Source organism: Annulohypoxylon maeteangense, assembly GCF_022496945.1.
Source record: "Annulohypoxylon maeteangense strain CBS 123835 unplaced genomic scaffold GGS22scaffold_6, whole genome shotgun sequence".
Taxonomy (NCBI): domain Eukaryota; kingdom Fungi; phylum Ascomycota; class Sordariomycetes; order Xylariales; family Hypoxylaceae; genus Annulohypoxylon; species Annulohypoxylon maeteangense.
The window spans coordinates 1273253-1297372 of record NW_025953253.1 but is presented as its reverse complement, the minus strand read 5'-3'; the positions used below and the strand labels follow the sequence as shown (position 1 = coordinate 1297372).

The window sequence follows — 24120 nt, the reverse complement described above, 5'->3', positions numbered from 1 at the left end:
AGCCCTACCTAGTAGACTCTTAGGGAGCACTAGAACAGCCCCAGAGAAGCCCCAGAAGAACCCCTCAGTATGTACAAAATATGTAACATCAGGGAGGGGCATGGAGTTATGAGTTATGGACATAACGCTGGAAATAACCCGCCAACGCCGCAGATGCATTCCTTCTACCAATACAACTTTGGTGGTCGAGATAGTAATACCTAAGACCTAGCGCGAAGTAGGTAGCAGGTATTCCCAACCATCCAAACCTCCGTCTATAGCTTTGTAATCCACCGCTTCGGTTCCCCAGTTCTTTTTTTTCTCTCGTCAAGAGTAGAGTAGAGCTGAGTACTAGAGTACGCAATGTTTCCAATCCAGCCGAAAAACCGGTTAAACGCCTTGCAATTAAGTGTAAGTGTTGAATATATCGCAGACCACCACCTCCCCTTGCTCCTATTATTTCCCAATGCTGTTAGTTAGATTCGTGAATATTCCCCCGTACACCCCTCCGGAGTTTTTGCCCGGGGTCTTTTTCATGATCGTAAGGACTCCATATTATATCCGGAATAGATCATCGGGTCCCCGATACCCAACATAGCTTCTGGATTAGGACATTGTATCATGTGAGGCTTGATCGTGCCAAACTCCGATTCCACAAGCCCTTGGCTGAGCATCATCTCTGCCATGTCCATGTCCATCCCTTGCATGAACTGCGGCGACAGTTCCATCGAGCTAGGCCTGCTCATATTCCACGTCGGGTAAGACGCCGGAGCCGAAGGCGATTGAACGGCGAATAGCCCTCGAGAGTCCAGATCTGATGGCATGGATTTCGTATCCAAGTCGTAACTCGCAAAGCTTTGCGGCGACATGGTCTGCAGATTTTGATTGCCCAATATCACTTTCCTGTAGTCTTGTTCAAAATCTGAGTGATCGAGCTCTGAAGAGCTTGCGCGATCCGTTCTCGTGCAATTCGAATCTGTCTCTGATCGGTGCTCTGTTACATGTGTTTCCCTTTCTCTTTCTCTTTGCTGAACATCTAATTCGGCTGCCAGTTTCGCTAATCCTGCTTCGTCTTCAGGAAATACTGAATGTGGTGGGAGGTCGGCGTCAGCATTGGGTCGTATGCATCCGAGTTTCGTCGCGATATTGTGAATGACAGGTTGACCCCTATCGTTGAGTTCTGGCTCTCCCAGGTCCCACGATTGCCCATTTCTGACCATAGCATATAGCTTGTGTACGGTAGCAATTAGAGCGAATTGTGTGTTCTCTAGGACCTCGGCATATCTTGCACAAAGTTAGCCTTTAATTACACTCAATTAGGGGCGAATTTGCATACCCTCTAGGCAGTTGCTTATACTCCGTCTTTTTTCGTGTACCTGCTGTACATACTAGACCATCGTCCTTACACCTCTTACACGGGAACTCTCCGTCACACTATGAACAGCGTCAGCGACGACTGACTAGAAGTCCAAAACGGTAAGCTACGAACCTTTGTTTTCTTCATTCTACACCTCTCACATGCCTTCCAGACTCGCTTATGTCTGTTGTCGATTGCATGTGGCGAAAGGGGCGGGGGATGCTCATGAGCGGGCGAGTGAGGATGGTGATTGGACGCTCGCTTTCCGCCACGATGTATCGGCTTGACAGACTTAGTACTGGAAGCTGTACTCCTCCTCGACGACGTCGATATCTTCATATTGTCCTCAACGGGAGGCGTTGGCATCCCGCTTTCCATTTTGATAGATCCGACCAATATGGAAAATACTTAGATACTTGGGTTGTACCAAAGCAAAGTTGAGGTCCACGATTATATATATAAGTGGGTGTGGGTGTAAGTGCAAGTGTAAGTGCAAGTGTGTAAGTGTGTAAGTAGACTGAGACGTCTAAGTCAGAGTGCTACAGATCCCTAATTGTGGAAACCAAAACTTGAATCTAAGACCAAGAAATAAAAAAAAGAGTATATGTATCAGACAATGGAAAAGGGAGTGGGAAAATAAGATATTTGAGGAATTCGGTCGATAAAATGTGACTCTCACAACCAGGATTAATAATGCAGCTTGGAAAGTGAACCGAGCTTTTTAAGGGCGTGACGATTATGTGATGCTTGCCCGTTTAGATCCGGCAACTTTATTCTGGAAACTGAGCGGTCGAAGCTAGGAAGCTAAAAGAGCAGGGTTGTCCAGGGATGGTTTAGGGATGGTCTTTAAATCGGCCGCGCTTTATGTCCGAAAGTGCGGGCTGGGTGGGCTGGCCACTTGCTGACTGGGTCGATTTTGGTAGATGTAAGTTCTTTGACGGGTCCCGTAACCCACGAGATATGTTACGCCCAGATAGGAATTGCTAAGCCTTGAGTCAGGATGATGTATTCGTCGTCCCTGTCCGCCCTGTTATTGTACTATTCGTAGGTATCTTTCTAATACCAAGCGACCAAGCCACCAAGGTCGAGGATAAACCCGTTTTGATGTCCACGAGTCTTTGTGTCGTTGTATCGTTGTGTCGATGTTGTCGGTATGTCTAGCGAGTTCCCCGCGAGATTTTGTTTGCTACGTAAGTCTTCTTAAGGTAGTATATAGATGTCGTGTGGCTGATCTTGTTGAGATGGACAAAGAGCCGAGGGCCAAGTTGTATTAATGTATCAGTATCCTTATAAGCTGTGACCTCACCATTCGAGGAGATATCGGTTGAACGGGACAAATGTCGTGGCGCGAGAGGGTAGAGATATTGGAAGGTAACACGAGTCAAGTTGAAGGTGAGGTGTGTCTCCTTATAATATATTCATATCGAATTCCTAACCATTCTCTGGTGGTGCCTGGCATTCGTAATGCCGTTTGGGCGATAGCCCTTGCGATACCCGTTCCACAACGGTCCATGGACTAATATGACCCATGGTGTATGGGATGTATGTACGTGCTCAGGTGTTGTAGGGGATGGGTATCGGGATGGGTAATGGGTACCAAGTAACAAGGTGATAAGTTACTTAGGCGAAGGATTAGGCCAGGTCAGAGTGACATGAAGATACATCGGGCTACATCACGATCGGAGTCGCAAGTCGCGAAAAGTGACCGACCATAGAAGTGGCTCAGTAAGCCCGTGCCTCGAGTTACAACCAGGACTGAAGGACAGGGCTAGACGTTAGTAAACAAATTCGGAGTTATGCTAATCAAGTTGTGCAAGCCCACAATATATCCCTTGTAGTAATGTACTATGTACAGCATAACCCTGGACTTGATCCCTGCAACCGGTCCAAAGCCGGGCCACATGCCTCCCATTAATGTTTGCACAAACTTGCATAGCTGCATACGACGCATAGGTATTTCTTAGTGGGATGCAACACTAATGTATTGTACGTACCTATGGCATTGACGATATAGACCTCTCATCACTCATCAATCATCAATGAGGTCTCTCCTGTTGTGCTGTCATGTAATAGGTAATGTCCATGTATGGTATGGTATGTCCATGGATATTGAGCTTTAATTCTGCTAACTCCGAGTTCCGTCAGTGAAGCCCAAAGCTGATTCAATCTTCTATGCAGGTAAGGGAGCCTGTACCATTGTACACATGTACATAAGAACCTGGAGTAAGACAATCTTGAACTTGTTAGCCTTTCCGGCTTTCAAGAGCTGAATATAGTAAACGCATAAAAACACATCTTCCATATTCTATTATCTCGAAAGAAACCCACAAATGTTTTTCTTGATTAAGGTAGCTGTGCCCTTTTTTTTTCTCTTTTTTTCCCTTTAAAATTTCCTCGTGAAAATCCAAGTAGTCCAGGCTGGCTTAGATCCCGAAACGAATTCGAGGACGACGTGTATGGGTCCATAAATTCCCATCTCAAATTTCCCATGTGTCCATTCCCGTCTAGTCGTCCAGTATTATGAATTCGCTGTGACTTCAGAAAAACGGGAGATACTTCACCCGTACTAGCCCGTGGCGCTAATGATATCTGCAACTAGCATGTCACTATTCATCCATATAATGCTTCCTTCATGTGTCTCATGCTACTGCGGCTCTGCCAAAACACGCTAATAGAAGTTCGAAGTTGTCATTGATCTAGCCCTGAGCCCTTAATTCGCAGAACCTCGGTAAAGAAGCCATCATCATGATGACATGAACCTGCATCCGATATCGTGCTCTCGGCTTGTCACCTGTCCCTTAAATTTTTTGAGGAGCATTATTTCTTTTAAGTTTTGATTTTCTTGTCTTCTGGGCTAAGTCAAGACAAGAGTCTTGGCTCGCTTAAACGATGATTTGATGCAGGCAATAAGTGGTAGCCTGTGAATTTGTACCTAGGATAGAATCAGTGTGGGACTGCACCGCTGCACCTCTGCAACTACTCTGCACCTGCGAGGCTCCTCTCTTTAGCGTGTTCCCAAACGGTAGGTTTAGCAGATCCGGAGTAAAAAACCCTTCTAGGATTTTGATGTGTTTATTTATGCATATCGTCTTCCAATTGCTTTTTACGGGACGTTGAGCGTTGTTTGATTAGTACAATTAGCCGCTTAGCTAGGCCATGCTAGCTTCGAGATGCTACGTCCTTACTGTATTGTAACCTGTATCGAGGCTTGCGGTGAAAGAGTTGTTGAACGGATTCAGCATATGAAACAGCAATGATCTCACTGCCAAATTGTTGTGGTCGCACATAATACAGTAATCATTTCGAAAAGTACCGAGATCCACTGACGAACTAGAATCGCAGATTAAACTGATTAAGAAGCTTGATGCTTGATGCTTGAGAACTGGAGGAGCAGCAGAAGAGTGGAGGAGTGGATGAGAGGAGGGGTTCCGTTTTTGGTTAATTCTTTTCAATTAAAGAACGGAGTGGAGACCTCAAGCCACTCCGCGCTTGTCTGTGCTGTCTGCACATCTGTGGTAAGTGGCTAGCTAACCTGCTAACATGCATGTGCCACTTGACCTTGCCCGTGAATTGAGTTTAATTCATTCTAGAAGAGGGAATGCTGGTCGAGTCTGATTGGCTAGAAATAAATATGGGACTAAAGATGATCGTCAGTGGATCCACATCCTTGTTTCCTCTTCGGTACCGTACTAAAGGAAAATGCCGGTTCGGCTCCGATTATGTTGTGCAGAGGCCGATTTTACGTATGGAGGGACATGAAATAAAATGTGAATATGAATGTGGTGAAGGATGGTTGAGAAGAAAATGCTACAGCACAAACCCGATTTAAATGAGTCATGTAAGAAAATAGATACGCCCATATTCTTTCAGCTCTGACAAATATACAGAAGATACATGCATGCAATTAGGCAAGCTACGGAAATATGATGTCTACGCCGAAAATGAGGAAGAAGGTTAATAATGCATAAAGTTATGAAAGTACTCCCCCCCTGGACCCGGGAACTTGGGTAAAGGGACATCTAGACAGAAAGGGGTGTTTGGGGGCCGAGAGATCTACAGGAAAAAAGTACATGCCGTACCTAAAGTTACCTATCAATCGAACCGGCATCTAAATTTCCTATATAGAGCACAAAAAAAAGAAACTAAGAAACTGAAGAACTAAAAAAACTAAAACTCCAAAAATGATCATGAGAACTCGTGCCTTAGCGGGTCCAAGCGTGCCTATGAAAGTCGATCGGAGCTCGGCCGCGTCTTGACGGATCAACTTTCGCTCTCCGAACGCTGTTTCTTGGCCGAGATAATGCTACGCTGCTACGGTGCCACTTTTATTCGATCGAGTAAACATCAAGAAAGTCTGAGGGCCTTTTCTAGACCATCATACCCCTTCGAAATACAGCTTAGGTCGAGATGTATCCTAACCTGATCCAGGCCTGAAAAGTCCATCGGACCAAAATTAACTCAAATTTCACAATCATAAGCAATGACGACAGGGAATAAGTCCCTCATCCCTCACTTCCAAAGAGCAAAGGAATTCGTCAGACCGGCAGACGAAATCCCATAGATAAAACGACAAAATAACCGTGCGCTATGATCGACCCCCCAAACGGATCGCTGCAGCCCTGTCTAGCCCTGCCTATCCCGTGTCACGAGTGTGGTTTCTCCTTGAAATAGCAAGGCTTCGCGTGGTCTTCCAACGTGGTATTCAGTCATCCATTCATTCATCGATTCCCCGTAAGCTTTATCCATGTTGCCATGTTCCTCCGCGGGAAGTCAGAGACCACTTAGGGGCTTGGGCATTCCAATTTGCAATATCAGACTTACATACTAGTACCTAATATCTTCAATGCCCTATGTGGAGATATGGCGGGAATTGAAGATGAATCATCTTGAATCAGATATTAGTCTAGCTACCTGCTCCTATCGATCGGTGGGTCGGGGATTAAGCCGTTAACCCCGTACGATCAGTAGAATTCATGTATGGGTGTTAGGCAGTTAGGTTACTGCATATAACAGCATCTCTTACCGTCTAACATACAGGTATGTGCCGCAACGATGGGACGTGGGACAGCTTAGCGGTATGAACAAGACAAGTACAATACAACACGACCAAGCCACTTATGTCCTAGAAAGACTCCAAGTTACAATTTGAAATCCGTCTCTTTCTCAGTTGAATCCCACCGCAAGTCGCGCTGAATCCTTCTCCGAAACCCGTTTACAGCGATGATAAAGGTAAATATTTGACGATTTCATAATATTCAGCCCTAAAAGGTCATATGGCGTCTTCAGCCGTTACCTGTACAATGCCTAATAGGTAGATTGTCTGCTCACGGACTGTTCCTGAGCCGTTCTATACCCATAATCCTATATCCATATGTTTACTTCGTACCTTGGTAACTATCCGCGGATTAGTTTTGAGCTAAAGAGGTACATATGCAGCATTATGTAGGCATAAAGAGGATGGGGCCACTCCACTTCCATCGGACAGTCGGTCGTCTCGCCTTGCCGCATGGATCATAATTGAAAATTCCATTCTAGATGTCCCATTGTTGGCATTTAGTCATCCTTGTCAATGTTTGGGTCCTTGGCACTTTTTAACTAATATCGACATTTGATTTTATCGATTTAATCGATTTACAACTTTACGCCGGTGCTCAGCGGACACGGATAGTTTTGTAAAACACATGGCGTTCCTCGGGGAACTCATCTATCCCGACTGACCAAAACAATGTTAGGTCCGACGTCATAGATGAAGCTATTCTTCACCGTCTTCTACGCCATCCCCAAATTTTTACATTTGCTTTTTTTCCATCGTCCTCAAACAAACCGAAGAAAAAAAATAGAAAAACGGAAAAAAGAAAAAATCCTCATGACCTTACCGGCGCTAGTCAGAATCCCACTTCTCATCAAACGTTACTTAATTCACGCAAATTCGAAAATATTAAGGAAGGACGAAGTCGATCTATTTAGATTATCACGTACCCGCCACGTGGGGATGCCGGTTATGATCGTAACGGGTGGATGCAGCAAGGAGTAGGTACTTGAGACAATACTTAGGATACTTACGATTACATAGGTGATACCGTGAATACTATTTCGAATGATCGGCCCTTCTCGTCGCGAAACCTTAAATAATGCGGTCTCCTGAATGGACGGAGCTGGGATATGAGGATATGACAAGCTGAAAAATGAGTAAGGCGACCGCAGGGCTAAGTTTTTCTCGCCTATTACCTAAGAGGGAAAAATCAAAACAAGAAAAATGTTTGACAGGTTCGATGGGTTCGATAGGTTCGATAGACTCGATAGGCTCGATGGGTTCGTGGAGCCTCATCTACTTCGTCCGATATTGTGGGAATGCGTGATTTACTCATTACATCACCGAGATTTCTCCTTCTGCCGGCCCCGTTATGGTTCGAGCCATCCCGGCAGGAGAGAGTCTTTAGCCCAACCATCCACTCCGAGTCATTGCCGAATCGTCGCCCGGGCCACGGATCCCTCCGTGATCGCTGGCAAACTCTGCTTCCATTTAACCGCCGTCATACCCTCGGCTCTGTCTCGTAGATGATGGGTGATGTTAACCGGCGCTCGCCGGAGCTAGACACGGAATGAGGGATTGTATCGTCAGGTTCGTTAATTTCCGCCTCATCATGCTCCGGCATAAATAGGAGAAAACCCCTGCACATACTCCTTAGAGCTATATTTTCGACGTGATTTAAGGTGTCTTGCTGGCCTGTTCCTGTATCTTTCAATGCTCGTATCGTACCATCGCACTCCTCAGATACGGTCTATCAGTCGGTCAGAGACACGTAGACAATTTAAGTCAACATATGAAACCATATCCACCTTCGTTGTCCTTCAAAAATATTTTGCTATCGCTTCCCCTTTTCGGCTGATAGTGTGGTTTATCTCAGTCGTTGATAAGATCATTCCAAGGCATCTAAGTGGCTTCGTGATTACCGAGGTTAAGTCTGAGACCTCTTCGCGTAGCCCCTTTTTAGTAACAGCGTGGTAACAATCTAACATGTGGACGACCCCTTTCCCCTTAATCTACTATGCGTACATAGTCACAGCGCAAGCTGCTGGCGAGACACGAACAGCCAATCGGAATCTTACCTTACCCAGCCGAATAGCATCACAAAAGACAGTTCTTACTAACCCGTGGGAATAGTGGACGGACCGTCTTCTTACCTAAACATTATCCCGCGGGATTTATTTAGCTCGGACGACGCGTTTAAGCAATCCATTCAAAGTAGCTTAACCGCACTGCGTTATATCCACATCTCTATACCCAGTCTAGGCCTCCCTAAGACTCCTTACATACGCCAGCGCCTACCCAACCTCACATATACATGAAATCTCAAAAAGCCTCCCAAAAACCATAATCACTAATCCCCTCATCCCACATCCGACCCAACTCGGCAGGAAAGCACCGCTGCTTAGAAATACCTAATTATGTAGTCCCCCGTACGCAGATCCAATCGCAGCTTACCACGCGCCGTACCACGATGAGTAATCCCACACGCGGCAGACCTGCATGATGACCGATCTCCGCGCGCCTGATTCGTGCGTCCTCCGCGGGGCGTCATCCCGGAAACCTGATCCCCCTCCGAGGCGGAGGGCACTAGCTCTGGCTGTCTTTTATCCCGACGGCCAAATTGGTATGGTTTTGCGACATACATACCTCCTAGCCAGGTAGCCTGGTTGTTAAAGCCATCGGTCAGGCTGAGTAGAAGAACCATGTCGACGTAAGCCTCAATTTGGAAAACAACCCAACTAGCGATATTATCGTTTCCTCTATAAGGTAAAGTGTCTAATAGATACCTACAATACAATCTAAATAAAGCCTTCTAAAAACACTCGCGTGCGCTCCGCCCTGTTCTCAACATATCAAATATCTAGGTAGGTAAATAAGCAATGAAACCATAACCGGGATTCTATCTCTAGCAATAACACCTGTACCCTCAAGTCTAAGTATGTAGTCTCACACGTATCCCACAGAATAGAGGCTTAACCTCAGGTACCTAGCTAAGCTCATCACAGCTTCGCCTTGGCCTTATCCTCTTTCTTCCCCTTCTCCTTGCCCTCATCCTTTAATCGTACAACGCCCTAGCGCACGGTTAGCCCAACTCAACATCTCATCTCATCACACTCCCCAACCCCCAGCGACCAGGCCCAGAAAAAAAGAAAAGGGGAAAACTCACCTCCTGAAAAGCGGTAGCCAACAGCACCCCATCGCGACTCCAAACCCTCTGCATAACAACCCCCCGTCCATCCCCCGCCCACGGACTCTCCATCTCCGTAAACATCCACTCATCAGCCCTCACACTGCCCGGATTATGAAAGAAAATCGAATGATCAAGGGAAACCATCATCCCAAGCCTCGGACGGCCCTTATACTCTTCCAACGGCCCATAGCCTCCCTCCCACTCATTAAGTTTCTCTAGATACTCTCTCGAGTCGGGGTCCAAATCATCCAACTCGTCCGGCTTCGTAGCGTACCGCCAGAGTTTATGAATCCGGGGAATCGTGCCGATGAAAAAAGAATCAGAAATATACGCCAACGCACTAAGATGCGCGCGGTTCCCACCCTCCTTACTAATCTCACCGCGCGCCCTAACCCACTGCCAAACCCTCTTATCGCTCTCCCTCCTATCATGATCCGTAGGCTTACACCGCAAACTCTGAAACGGATCATCCTGTCTCGCACTGCCATCCCGGGTTAGAAACGCCGGGTCCTCGTAATCATCCGGGGGCGGGTTCGCCAGCGCCTCGGCAGGCATGGGGGTAGAGTGCCGGACGGTGACGGACCCGCCACTCCGCTCGCGCATGAAGCTGCATGTCACGGTGAAGATAGCATGGCCGCGCTGGCGGGCCTGCACCGTGCGCGTGCAGAAGGAGCGGCCTTCGCGCACCCGCTCGACGTAATACACGATCGGGATGCTGGAGTCGCCTGCGAGCACGAAGAAGCAGTGGTACGAGTGCACTACGAAGTCGGCCGGGACGGTGCGTTGGGCCGCCTATAGTTCCGCGGAGGTCAGCTTATCATGGTTGTCTTACATCGTGCTTGCTTAGGTGGGTAACAGGTAACAAGTAACAAGTGTGATATCCTAAGGAGGTAGGTATCCATGTATCGGGATGGAGAATGGGGGTGCATGAATTTGTGCACATTCGGCCACGCATAGAACTTCCCGTCTTTTCCCGTCCATGCATATGTGCGTAAGACTGACTTGTAAGAGAAGTAAGGCTGTGGAGGGTACGGGGAAAGGAAATCAGGGGAGCGTGACAAGATTGGTGTGTGTAGAGGACGTAGGGCAGAGTGAGTGAGTGAGTGAGTAAGAAGCGCAAGCTACGCCCCGAGTCTGAGCACTAGAGGCCGATCCGAAGCCGAATGGGATCATCGGTCCAAGCCGATCCTCCGTTCGAATCTCCGCTCGGGGAGAAATAGATGTACGCACTAACAGCCATCTCATCTCGCCCTAAATTAACTAAAAGGGAACGGACAAACATTGTGGATAAGTAGATATGCAGATGAAGAATGTAACCGTCGTAGCCAGGGATCTGAAACAGAGGTAGGTAGGTAGCCGAGTAAAAAGCAAGGGGACAAAAGAAATCATAAACGTGGAGGACAAAAAAGCAAGAAACTTGGTACCAAGCAGCTAAGCAGAGTAGGGAGAACCAAGTAGAATCAAGAAATGACATTTTTAAGAAAGCCACATACCGCCAGTGTCTGCGCGATCACAGCGCCTCCGTAGATCCCCCTCGCACCCGGCGGATGCCACAGCTCGCGCGTGTTGGTGAAGATGTCCTGGTCGCAAAAAGCGCAAGAGTCAGCGGTGTTACTGATGCATCTGCACTTTGTCCATTGACAAGGCCAATATGGTGTCGCATGTCATATCCCATCTCACTAGATGTATGTGATGTATGTACATGGATAGATAGGGCTGATTGCTAGCAACCAGGAGTATCCCATCTGTATGACGGGAGGATCGGGGGCTGCAGTACGCATTATGCAGAGCGTAACAGAGGTCAATGGGGTGGGACAGTAGAAAATCTTACAGGTCCGATGATGCTCAAGTCCGTCAGCTCCAGCGCGTTCTCGATTGGAGCCTTGGATACGTCGACCGGAGGCGGTCTGACCAACGTAGGTCTATGTTCGCCCATCCTGTCTGTGTACACACACACACACTCTCTCTCTCTTTCTGTGTCGTTCCGATTCTCTCGCTGTTGGTTTCCGGTCTTCTCTTTGTATCTCTATCCTCCGAATGTCCTAGTTTCCGGCAACGGGATTCGCCAATTTGAATCCCTGACGCGGGTGGACTCTTGAAGTTGGGAGCACAAAAAGAAGCTTGTGATATCCACGCGAACAGCTAAAAAAGATATCGCGCGCGGATCGTCCGACGTGGGTACCGTAAAGTACAAACAGCGTAAGTAAGATGGAAACAAAGAAACCTCTTCCTCCGAATTGCTGATCCAAAACCCCTACGGCATAGTCTCAGTCTTATCTTCTTCTTCGGTAATAAGTTCAGCTCGCTCTTACCAAATGCCTAAAAAGCCCAAAAAGCCAGTTGCCGTCGGTATTGAAAGGCGATCAGGTTTAATTGGTTAGACAATCCAATGTTGCGGATATGAGAAATCGATGTTTTGAATTTTTACCGAGGCTCGGTCCCAGATAAGTAAAGTGCTTTGAGTGGAACCGCAGCCGCAGCCGATGCTTGATGCCAAGTTCGCAAATGCCGGCCGATCAAATGCTTTCAGGGGCTAACCTTAGTGCCTTAGTGCATACCTACCTAGTAACTACGAGATAATGAGCCTCTTTTCGTACGAGTACCCGACGAAGGATCAGATATAATATGGGTAACTATAATTACCTAGTAGGCATTGAATATAAGAGACTACGTATCTAATTTGTGTTTCAATACTTTCATCATGCCCATTCATCTCTACCATACCTGTCTTTACATGTGATTATTACAAGTACTGTACCTTAAGGTGGGTTAGGTATCATCCATATCCTCGAATCGAACACAAGGATTGTTCAATAGACTCGACGACGACAACCCACGTATGCACCGAGAACAATTCATATGCATAATGGTCATAATTAAGTCACTAGTGCTGTGTTTCATACATACTCGTCTTACAGCTTTTTGTATACAGGCTTTTTTCTCCTCTATACGATGTACAGTCACTGCTTATCACCCGAGCCGAGCTTCATGAATCCTGCGCCTACTACCTACTACCTACCGCCTACTCCTCCGAAGTATAGATCGGTTCCAGGCCGTCCCACGCGTGAGCATCTCCCTTGCCAAACTTTTCCCGTTGTACCCAGTACTTCTCCGTAAACTTCCAGTACTCTACTCCGGTGATTTCACATGTGGCCTTTTCGAACCACGCAGGTGTGAAATCCTCACCCGACTGCTGTCTTATTTTTCGCCTAGCTCGTTGGGCTTCCTCTAGTCGATTCTTCTCCGACGCTGCGAGGTCGTACTCGCCGTCTTCCATAGCTCTTTGATCCGGCCGGTACCTGGAATCCGTGGGAGCAATCCACTTCTCCAGATTCCCGTCTATATGGTTGAAAGTGAGGACAAATGGTGTGAGGTTGAAGGGGATGCCCTCGGGCCGAGCATTTGCTTCCCATACGATGAAAGCTCTGCTGGGGTCGCTTATGCTTCCTCGAGTGTCCTTCGGTTCCTCGACAGTTGCTTCAAATCCAGGAGTAAGGCGAGCATAAAGCTTGGAATTCCATCGTCCGCCTAAGCTCACGCGTGGTCGGCCATCGGAGTCGAGAATCTTCCCCGAGAGCTGATAAGCACTCGAAGCTTTCCAACCTCGCTGTTTGAAGTCTAGCAGGCAGGTTTCTCCAGTAGTCCAATTCTTGATCTCCACAAGTCCATAGTTATCTACGACAGGGTTGCCTGTGATGATACCGACTACTTGAGACTTGGGCTTCTTCCATGTGAAGAAGTCTTCTTTGCCACCGGCAGTGGGACGCAACCTTAAGAACCAGGTACCGAGGTGATAGATATCGAATGATTTACCCAAGAATCTAGAGTCGACCTTGGCCTCACCCCAGTAGGTCCACCTCGCGGATTCTGCGTAGGCTGCCCCGACAGGGGGGTGATGGCTGACTTGCTCGATGAAGAATCGATATCCCTTGTCCGGCCTCACGTACTCGAATGTCTCTCCCAAAAGAGGATTAAAGGGCTTGGCGACACGACCGATCGTCGAGGCGAATTCACTCGACGCAAAGGCGGCCACGTACAGCATTCGCTCGATTGAATCTGATCGATCCGCTGCCATATCTAGTAGGTCCGCATATTCCATGTCTTCACCAGTTCGATATAGTAAGGAGGTTGGCTCGTTAAAAGATACAGGGAGTGTCATCTTCGTCATATCTTTACCGATCATCGACTTCAAGATACCCTACAGTCGGTGTCAGTAACTTTTCTAATTAACGAGAATATATTTACTTACCCATAATCCGATCCTTGGTCGGTTGTCTTCGTCCAACTTTAGCTTTGTCCTGAAGCCATTCTCGTAACCGTGGAAAGCGCTGCTGACATCGACGCCTGATACCACGACGTCTTGTTCTGCACCGGCGGAAGGTACGACATCAGATGGAGGCATTGGCTCCGCATCAACTTCTCCTGCGTCAACAGCATCGAAGAATTCCTCTTGCTCAGACTCAGAATCGTCTGAAATCTCGAGTGCATGAGAGCGGGCGGTTGATCTGCGGCCAATGCTCTTCATCGACGGCGAGTGCAATATTCCTGCGACCTCATCTTCGTGGGCACTAGGCGTTGCAGGGTGGACACTATCGCTGCTAATCGGCCGACCCTCGCTTCCTATGACCTCACGAAGAGCTCGTTTGGCCATCTTGCGTTTTGCTTCGGCCTCGCTAACTCTTGCTTCTAGAACTTCCTGCTCGGCTGCCACCTTGGCCATGCTCTCTTCCCACATTCGTCGCATCTCGGTTTCTTGTTCTAGGCGATACTGCCAGTGCGCGTCACGATCTTTCGATATCCTCAGAAGGTCCCCCATAAGTCCCTTCAGACTTTTAATTGCAGCGTCGTATGTCGAGAGTGCCTGCGACGCCCTCGGATCCATAAGTGACATAGACGGATTCCGATGAGCTTCTGCTTGCAAAGCGGCACTCACAGACGCCAACGTGTCTAGCTGGAGCCTCGCTGACTGTGCCGTGATGTTAAAAGCGTCCTTAGTCGCTGTTGGAGCCTCACCACGACTTGAATGATCCATATATTCATTGTCGTCATCGTCGTCGTCCACCTCGCCGGGGATTGTTGGCGCCCTGTTACTGTGTCCTCTCGCTTCAGCACCACCCACATCGACGAACTCGTCATCTCCACTACCCGCGGTACTAGTACGGGACAACCCTATGTGAGAGTGGGACGCCTTCGTTGAAGGATGACGAGTCAACTGAGCACTACTCCTTCGTTCGGTGGTGCTTGCAACTTCGCTATGAGAATCGTTTATGGAGGGCTCTGCCGGTTTAATGAGACTGTCTCGAGCCTGTCGTAGCATCTCGGCACTCTGAGCCTTCTGTCGTTCGTCCTGTTTTGCTTGGTCCTTCATCCACTGAATGGCATTGTTTAAAGCCCAGAACCATCGCTTGGCTTCAACTTCGTGATTGGCTTTTAGAGTATACTTGACTGACGACTTTCCGATGATCTCGAACTTCGTTTTTTCTTCCGGACTCATATACAGCCTAGCGATGCGCATGCTGATGGCACCTCTGCAGGCGTGTTCCGCATCGTCTTGGTGCTTGTAGTAGCTTAGAACGCCGTTCTCGAGGACGAACCAACGAAGCTGGTAACCTTTGCGATAATTTGTCCACTTTTTAAGGTAACCTTTCATCTGAGGTTCGTGGGAGGATAATAAATCCCCAGAAACGGCTGCGCTAGCTCCGGCTTGCGAAGTCGCATGTCCAAGTACGGCTTTCTCCTGGATGCCTCGTTGGGCAGCTACCGCGGCAGGTGATCGCTTAAGCATGGCCTTCGTAATGTCGTCGTTGGTGACCTGCTGAGGAAGTTTACCTTTCCGGTCTCGTTGGAATGGGTCGGCGCCGTGAAGGAGAAGAGCTTGAATCAGTTTTGTATCCTTCTTGCGAGCTGCCTCGTGCAATAATGACCCTCCTGCCTGAACCGTCACGGGATCACAGGGTAGCTCAATACTATTGATGTCTAGGATCGTCTTGACACGGGGTTCTTCAAGAATGTGACCCAACGTGTCATAGGCCCCTGTTCGTACAAGATCCTGAACTTCTTTTACTTTATCCTGTACAAATAAGGTCCTTGCAAGTTGGAGTTGCTGAAATATTTCGGGGTTTCGAGCTACATCTAAAGGAAGCTTTCCCTGGTTGTTCGCAACAGCATCGTTGATATCTTTTTGTTCCAGTAATAATCGGACGATGGGGCTGCGTCCTTGAGTAGAGGCGATATGTAGAGGTACATTTCCATCCTTATCTCGGGCATTGATATCGATATATCCAGAACCATCAGAGAGTACATATTCCACTACGTCGTATTCAGCGCACTGGATAGCAAGATGTAAAATCGTGGTATCGTCTAAAGGACCAACATTCGCACCATTCAATGAAGATGTGCTTGCTCGAGGTCCATTCTCTGACGTTTCTCTAATCGCTTTAGATATCGCTGCTGTGTTGCCACTTCGTAGAGCTTCGACAATTCGAAATTTGCGGACGGATTGTTCAAGACTCGAACTCTTCTCGGCAGCCGAGTTATTGGACCGAGTCGGGGCCAAAGCGTTAGGCTCGCGGGATGGGATTCGACCTAGTGACATTCTCTGATTATACGGCTTGATAGAAGCCTGGTGGGACATAGCAATGGCGGGTGCGGAATTGGTGGTGGTTGAAGCGAGGCCTGAGGTTTGCGATCCATCTTCGGAATCGTCATCATTACGGTCCTTGTCCCTACGTCGGAGTAGAGACAGAGCTGTGGACTTGGACCTCTTATGCTGGCTATTATAGTTGAAGCGAGTCAGTTATCTGCAGTATCGTAATCCACCACCCGCTGTCATAAATTGAGCTAAATGTAAAGGAACATTATAGTGCTCAATTCTACAGGAATATGGATTTCGAGGGTTATGTATAATATAATTAATTGATAGATCAGGATTGCTTACACATCTCCGGAGTCCGACATTGTGAATTAGGTGGATGATCCGGGTATCGTTCGGTACCAGAAAGTTGACCGAAAGTTGGCGGTGGAAATTTGATTGTTGGTTTAAGAGATGTCAAAACATCATGTTTGATTGATTGATTGACGGGGATCGGAAACGAAAACGAAAATGAGAACGGATATTAGATGACACGTTGGAATTTGGTTAATAGCATAGGTAATTAAAACGCAGAAGTGGTTAAAGTGGTTTAGGTATGAAGGTTGAATGTTGAATGTAGCCAGGAATGTCGACGGTCGACCGTGTCACAAAGACGATTCCCCCCCTCGATCTAAAAAATGACGTTAATAGGTAAGTACAGATTTGTCTAGGTGTGTTAGCGTTTGACCCTTCAGTGTGCAGCTTCCCTAATCCCAGAAACTTGAATCGCGCCAATCCCACAATGGACATTCCCCACCACGCCTGCCGTCATCGCTGGAAAGGGAGATACAGCAAAGCCTATATGTACAGTTTTAGTACAGTGTTTACACAGTGAATCCCATTTAGTGAATATTTCGCTCTATATGTCCTATTGGAATCACTATAATTATCTAAAAGAAGCCTGAAATTCATTATTTGATTTGAGTATATCATGAGAGGCTTAGATGATTCCAAATTGCAGTCACTTCCAGTATCACGAGTGCTCATGTTGCACCGAAACCTAGGTGCTTACAGTTTCTTAAACACATAAAACAATTACAGTACTATGAGAGCAACATTATAATCAAATTCATTTCCAGATAATAGCTAGCTCTCAAATTCCACAGCTCAGTCGATGTCGTTTGATCTGGTGGCAAAAGAACCCCAAATGTGATATAGTCGGCTGCTAGCACCCGCCCTACAATACCACCTACATCCGTGCCTATAACAAGCCTAATAAACAGCCAGATCTAATATTGAAAGCCATCACGATGAACTCCGGCGCCACTAAAAAGTCATATTCGGTAGTATAGAGCGAAGATCATCTGCCGTCACCTTGCAGCAGCCGGGTGCGCTACGATGCGACCATAACCCTCCTTATTTCAGCTAGTATACCACACCATATTTGCGCCTCAAATCGAGCGATCCTACGGACTTGAGATCCGGCGGAGAAACACTCGAAGTTAGGTACATTAGATGGAAAGAATGCGATCCAATGACCAGAACACGTTGAAATCTAAGCCTCTATGTAGGTAAGCGAAACATCCAGACATCGTATTTGAAATCATACACGCCTAACCAGCTTCGTAATCGTAACCCGTACCCTAAGCCACCAACCCAGCCCTCAAGCCCTCGTAATACAATACGCAACAGCACCCATCACCAACCGTACCATCCGTTACCTCACTCACCGCACCTCACCCCAACCTCGCCTCCGCATCCCCCAACACCGTCTCCATCTCCAAAAACTCAAACGGCCCTACCTTCCACCCCAGCGCGTCCTCCTTCCTCACAGGCGTCCTAACCGCCGTACAAGTCATATAATCCTCGCCCAAACTCCTCATAACAATCCTCGCATCCACAACCCTCTCCCCCCGAAACCAAACCTCCTGATCCATCACAACCTCCCCCTCCCTCCCCTCCTCCTCCTCCCTAACCTGCCCAAACTCCAAACCCCCCACGGGCGCTCTAAACCGCCGAAACTCCAAATCCCGTAACCACGGCGCCAACAACGCGTCCCCCGTCATCTTCACATACGCCTCGCGCAGACACCACAGCGTATAAAAGCACCTGAGCTTAAAATCCGTGATCTCGTCTCCGCGGGCTAGCGACGGGAGGCCAGGCTGTGTACTCAGCAAGTCGCCCTTGAGATACCTAGCCTCGCCGCGGCCGAACACATCCGCGTGCATATCGACGAACTTGCCCCAGCCCTCCGTATCGATGACCCTGTGGTCGCGCGTGCGCCGCTCGCTCGTGCATACTATGTCCGTGCCGATATTGACCTCTTCCCCCTTGCCCGTTTCCCCGTTCTCTTTGGTGGTAGAGTACCCAGCCACAGCGACGAGCGCGACTAGTCCGGCCTGATGGCTGACGTTGAAAGCGACGGGCTGTTTCCCCGTGGTTGGGTCCACGTACACGGGCTTCGTCTTGTCGTCGCGCGTGAGCTTGGTGTCCCACCAGGGCACGTTGGCGTACCGCGCGACGACCCAGTGTTTCAACAGGTGCGACGTGAGTGACATTTTAGCGTCCGCGACAAAGTAGTACCGTAGTACTTTAGTCTTTTCCTCGTCGGTGAGGAGCGCTAGGGCGCGGGCGGCCTGGGATGGTGTTAGTTTAGTTTATATTTGTCATTTCTCATTTTCCCATATAAGAATCTTGTGAGGCTAGAATGGTAAGAAAATTGCTCATACCTCATTTTCGAGATCCTTCGTCTTGGTCGCTTTTGGCCATAAAGGCCGAGTGTCGACGAGGTATTGTATGACCTGCACGCTATCCGATGCCATGATGCTTGGACAATCGGATAGACGAGTTGAGATTGATAGTCCGTATCGATTTGAAATTTGGAGGTAAGCTCCGGGTTGAAACGGTCCTTAGAAAGTAAAAGAATCCTGGGGCGATCGGTCTTATCTCACCTCGAACAAGGTAGGTATGATGCTGTGTAGTGCGGCACGTCGATTCCTTCCTGCGGCCTGAGGTAGGCTTGCCATTATTGGCTGTAACCCGTCTGTAGGAAGGGACGGGCAGCAGGGTAAGCTCCTAGCAGCCCTACCTAATAAATAAGTTTTACAACAAGGATTAGGTGCTTAATGTGTTCCTGAACCACGCCGCTTTAAACCTGAGTTTTACCTGAGCATAGCTGGAATTGTACTTTAGCATAAAATTTTAAACCGTGACACGGACGTGATGTTTTTAGCATTTTTATGCATAAGCATATACTCTACCATTAAGTAGTAGCTATGTAGCCCTACAGCTCCTACTACGGAGATCACCCGTTTAAAGCTTGTAGCTACGTTAATTGCTATTTTTGTATCTTAGTGGAATTTTGATTGGTCGTTTGGTCTAGTCCGTCGCCGTGGCCGATTCCGTACATCTCGGTTCAAACCCGCCCGCGCTGGCGCGCTTCCGGCTGTCACGCTTTCGTGCTGTCACACTTCTAATGTCGTGATGGCTCTAGAGGCGTGTCATCTCCCTAACTGTGCTGTCACGTACCCGTGTTGGCACCCTTTCCTGCTGGCATACTTTCCTGCTGGCATACTTTCAATATCGTGCTGTCTTAGAGGTGTACCATCTCATCGACCCGTTCCATTTTCTATGTCTCTAACCCGTCTTTTCCACTCTAGCCTTAAAATGGCATCCAACATAATAGGAAAGTCCAGTCGCGTGTACGTTCCGGGCGAGGTGCTCCAGCACCATCATAAGGACCACAAGCTTAGCATCTTCAAAGCGCAGTAAGTCTCGAATTCGATTTACGCGCCTCACAGCTAGCAATGAATTTTGCTCATTTGGATCAGGTCCGAACATGAGGTTTTCGTCTTCAAGCGCGTACCCAGGTCGTTCTACGATTTGTCTCTACGTCTCGCAGCCGAGTTTGCAGGCTCCCGTCGGCTTCGAATGCACATCGATTGCAACCAGGAAGAATGCATTCTAATTTATCCCTATTTCAGAGGCACCCTCCTGTCCTTGATCCAGGACGAGCCGGGCCTTCATGTGCTAGAACGAAAGAAAATCATGCGACATACAGGAGAAGCAATACAAGAACTTCATTCCAAAGACTGGATCCATATTGGTAAATTCTCCGCAACCGAAGTATTACCACGCAATGCGTCTGACTAATTAATCTAACGTGACAGATGTGAAGCCTGACAACATTTTGGTTAATTGGACCTGCGACGAACAGGGCAATGTAACAGTCACTAATGTAGCCCTGGGTGATTTTGATATTGCTTATAAGTCGGAAAACGGAGAACTTCGTCAGACACCTTATGCAATAGGCAATGCGATGTGGCGAAGCCCAGAAGGACAGACGGGAATGGGTGTTACCAAGGCATCCGATATATTTTCGTTTGGACTCGTAGTAAGTATTTCACGTCGATTAGAAGGAGTTAGGCTAAGATCTGTGTTTAGTGCATATATGCCCTCGGGGGCGGAGAACTCCTGCTTTTAAATGATTACCAGGAGCTAGCAAAAAGGGGTATACCCCCGGAACAAGAGATTTTGATTCGACACTTTTCGTATTTTGGGCTAGTCCCCGAAGGGCTCCTTCAGCAAGTCAATAGTGATGTTTGGCGTGATGCTTTGATGGAGGCGTCAGCAGCGGCTGAGAGCGCAGTCAAGGACCAGCCTGAGATGAAGTTTGAACATTGGGGGAGGGAAATTGGTCCCGAGGCACAGAGCATGATATCTACAATGGTAAACCCAGATCCATCGACTAGAGCAATGATAGATGAAGTCTTAGCGCATCCATGGTGGCAGGATGATTCTTAATTCGCTGTTCATGGTTGCTGCAAGGACGGAAGCAATGAGAAATCGAAACCCCGTAACTCCAAGTCGGTATCAATATTACCGTCACCATCTTCCATCAACTCGCCAATGTATCCGATGTCGCAATCAGGTTCACGAACCAGCGGCCATTCATTGTTGACTGTTGACGAGCTGTAGTCCCCTCCAATGACGGAGCAAAATTCCAGGTAGTGTCAGAAGTCGAAAGAATGTCGTGGATACCTGTAAATTCTGGCGCAGTCAAAGCCATAGTCGAATCGTTGCTAGAAAGAAAATTTACAGTAGGCATAGTATGCTCCACTTGCCCCATGCTACGGTTTAGAATCTGGGGAGTGGTAGATGTCAGGTTAGAAACTATCAAATGTCAGTCAGCTTACGTTAGTGATATTAAGAGCAAGAGCGGAAAACAAGACAGCGGATACTCCGCTAGGTTCTAGGGAGCAAATGTGCCAAACTTTTGACCCGAACCTTCGTAGATCCAACACTGCCTACTAGGTACCTGCATAAGTTTGCATAGATACAGTTGCTTTAGGTATGTGGCTGAGGACCGACTGAGCCGAGCCTAAGCAAAAGCGGCGGGTGCGCTAAGCCTAATTTGTTGGGAGACAAGGTTAATATGATTCCTGTAACCTAATGCTGAATAAGACGTTGGGATACCCCGCCGAACTACAGGTAGGGGTACCTTCTAAGAAAGTACCCTAGAACTACAGCGTCAGTAGGTATGTGCTATAAGGACGAACGAAGGATTCAATGTTTTGCGAAGTAAGAAGAGCCGACATGAGAAAGCCTTGCTAATCTAGCCGATATATCATACGGTCGGTTTCAGTACGGGCTTTCGTGTGTCCGTTTACAATATAAAAAAGTCAACATAACGCTCTCTTCATCAAGCGTTGTCAGAAAGAGTCTTTCGAATAAGACGAGCTGCCCTGAAAAATAGCGCCGTCAGCAGCCGACCTTAGGGGTTTCACGTAGGTAGTACCGGAGTCCGCTAAATAGAGTCAAAGGCCCACCCTAGCATCACACCCAACCCTTCGGTTCTCTAACCTTACCACATCTACATCTTCTTCATCATCATCATCATAGTCAAGCAGGCAAGTAAAAGCCAAGATCAAATTTAGACCAGGAAGGTGTTGCCCTTGAATTCACTATATAGACACGAAGCAAGCGTTCCTCCGAAATTCAAGGTGACCAATTCCCAATTCCCAATTCCCACGCAAGGCGAAGAAGCATTCCTATCCTTTCGCGTATTCTCTTGTCTTGTTCTTAAGGCGTTCTTATCGCCCGCAACTTATCGAAGCTCTCTCAGCGTCTCATAGCTACCAAGGTAGTATACCTCGACCCTAAATCCTCCCAGAAATAAACAGACGTATAGCATAACTCTGCACCTATCATTAATCATTAGCATCTGATATAACACCAAGAACAGAGAGAAAAAACAAGTGTAAGAAATAGTAAACATACCAGGTACCGTATCGTATCGTATCGTATCATATGACTAGGCACCATCTGTCTGTCATCCTCCAAGAGTAATCTAGTCGAAGTCCACGCCCTTAACCATGAACCGGAGTCCCTCCTCAGAATCATCGTGGATACCGCGGACGGCGCTCTGCTGGCAGGCAATATTCTTCACCTGGTCGACTAAGCCGGGGAAATTAGCGGCCCAGGCGTTGCCTCCGTTGTCGTCTGGTCCGACGAGATCATCCACGTCGGCCTCGACGCCGTCGAGACTATCGTCCGAGTCGTGGTCGCCGGCCTGGTTACTGCCCTGCTGCTGCTGCTGCTGAGGCTGCTTGTTGTTGTTTTCATCGCCGTCCTTCTTCTTGGGGGCGACGCGGGCAAGAGGATTATGACGACGTGCTCGGCGCCGGGTACGCATTACGCCTGTGGTGTTCGCGGGGACGGTAGATGGTGTGGAGGACAAACCCATGTCGAAAGGGGAGAGACGGCCGACATTGGCGTCGACTTCGGCGAGTGGGCCCTGGTGGACAGGAGAAGCGCCAGTGGCATATTCATGAGCAGAGCCTCCGACGCGGCTGGGAGACACCTGAGTTCCAACATCAACTTTGTTATTTCGACCAGGTGTGCCCTGGTTGAAAGATGATTGAGATGTCATGGTGATGGTGACGGTGACGGTAACGAGGTAGATTTGGTGACTGAAGAGGGTTATAGTAAGGTGTTATGTATGGAATGACTATAAGTCTTCTGAGATATGTATGCCTGGCCTGTAGTAAGATGACGGCTCTTCGTGCTGTGCGATGGTAGGTTGATCAGACTAGCAGCGGAAGAGAGGTCTAGTGAGATATATCTCGACTTGACACGGTCGTGTTATATGTACACGCGAGTGCCTAGGTAAACAAACTATGATGATAGCAGTGTAGGTATAAGTGCTATCGAATTGAATGGTGATTGTTAATGCGGATAGGTAAAAAAGTTGGTGTAAGTGACTAATGGTGGTGAGGGTATGTGTCCATCTCAAGAAGCGCGAAGGCTTGGATTGATGTTGACAAACTTTGCAGGGTGGGAGCCGAAAGCTTGAAGATTTTTGGTAAAGAGTGAAGTAGCGAAAGGGAAATAAATAGAAAAGTGGAAGTAGAATATGTGATGGTTTAAGGGAGATGATTGTTGGCGATTGCGTCCCTTGAACTTGAAGTCATGTTATGTCATGGAATGTTTTAGGATTCAGCATTCAGTGGGAGGTTACGAGGTGGACGCGAAAAACATGTAAGTGGTGGGTGATCTCATGAGGTAAAAACTTGTCAGGTCTTGGAAGAGGAATTTTGTGCTTGCCAATGCCTAGCAGGATAAGATAGAATGGCAGCAACGTTTGTAGCCCCTATCACCACGTGGGAATAGCTCCTTAAGCTTTGGTGGCGCTTACAAGGTCAAAGCGGGTGCCAACAACAGTGAACTGTCCGCCAAGAGCTACCTAGGAAGAATTGTGGAAGGCTTCAGTAGTATCGGGAAGGAGTATCTTGGCATGGTAGTCGCGGCGATGACCTCTCTGGTTGTATACAGTAAGGGAGATCGTAGATACCCCACTGGAGATATATAAGACGCTGCCCCTATTCACCGTTCTCACTTGGGCCGGTTGACGACAAACACGCGGTATTCATGAGAGCGTCCCTAGTGTCGTCTCGATGTCTTGTCGGAGTCGGAATCAAAGGGGAAGAGGA

The 24120-nt window shown here is 47.9% G+C and overlaps 5 protein-coding genes across 5 annotated transcripts; 1 reads left to right on the top strand and 4 right to left on the bottom strand.

Annotated features, from left to right (window-relative positions):
- Positions 1–335: 335 nt before the first annotated feature.
- Positions 336–2193, bottom strand: GGS22DRAFT_126568 (uncharacterized protein). Its single transcript, XM_047958355.1, has 3 exons — positions 1469–2193; positions 1316–1413; positions 336–1263 (listed from the first exon to the last, which is right to left on the bottom strand). The coding sequence occupies exons 1-3, from the start codon at positions 1712–1714 to the stop codon at positions 513–515; spliced, it is 1095 nt and encodes a 364-aa protein (XP_047820091.1). The 5' UTR covers positions 1715–2193; the 3' UTR covers positions 336–512.
- Positions 2194–9109: 6916 nt separating this feature from the next.
- GGS22DRAFT_160388 (Thioesterase/thiol ester dehydrase-isomerase) lies at positions 9110–11954 on the bottom strand. The gene is made up of 4 exons (XM_047960920.1): positions 11390–11954; positions 11052–11138; positions 9535–10350; positions 9110–9439 (listed from the first exon to the last, which is right to left on the bottom strand). The coding sequence occupies exons 1-4, from the start codon at positions 11492–11494 to the stop codon at positions 9368–9370; spliced, it is 1080 nt and encodes a 359-aa protein (XP_047820090.1). The 5' UTR covers positions 11495–11954; the 3' UTR covers positions 9110–9367.
- A 480-nt stretch (positions 11955–12434) lies between these two features.
- On the bottom strand, positions 12435–16812 carry GGS22DRAFT_160384 (oxysterol binding protein). Its single transcript, XM_047960919.1, has 3 exons — positions 16496–16812; positions 13808–16331; positions 12435–13756 (listed from the first exon to the last, which is right to left on the bottom strand). The coding sequence occupies exons 1-3, from the start codon at positions 16513–16515 to the stop codon at positions 12581–12583; spliced, it is 3720 nt and encodes a 1239-aa protein (XP_047820089.1). The 5' UTR covers positions 16516–16812; the 3' UTR covers positions 12435–12580.
- Positions 16813–17514: 702 nt separating this feature from the next.
- GGS22DRAFT_126520 (phosphopantetheinyl transferase) lies at positions 17515–19294 on the bottom strand. The gene is made up of 2 exons (XM_047958354.1): positions 18859–19294; positions 17515–18765 (listed from the first exon to the last, which is right to left on the bottom strand). The coding sequence occupies exons 1-2, from the start codon at positions 18949–18951 to the stop codon at positions 17866–17868; spliced, it is 993 nt and encodes a 330-aa protein (XP_047820088.1). The 5' UTR covers positions 18952–19294; the 3' UTR covers positions 17515–17865.
- A 501-nt stretch (positions 19295–19795) lies between these two features.
- GGS22DRAFT_187492 (kinase-like domain-containing protein) lies at positions 19796–20932 on the top strand (the record flags this gene model as incomplete). The annotated part of the gene is made up of 4 exons (XM_047964597.1): positions 19796–19896; positions 19960–20234; positions 20299–20522; positions 20573–20932. 4 exons carry the CDS (start codon positions 19796–19798, stop codon positions 20930–20932), a joined length of 960 nt encoding a protein of 319 aa, XP_047820087.1.
- Positions 20933–24120: the final 3188 nt, after the last annotated feature.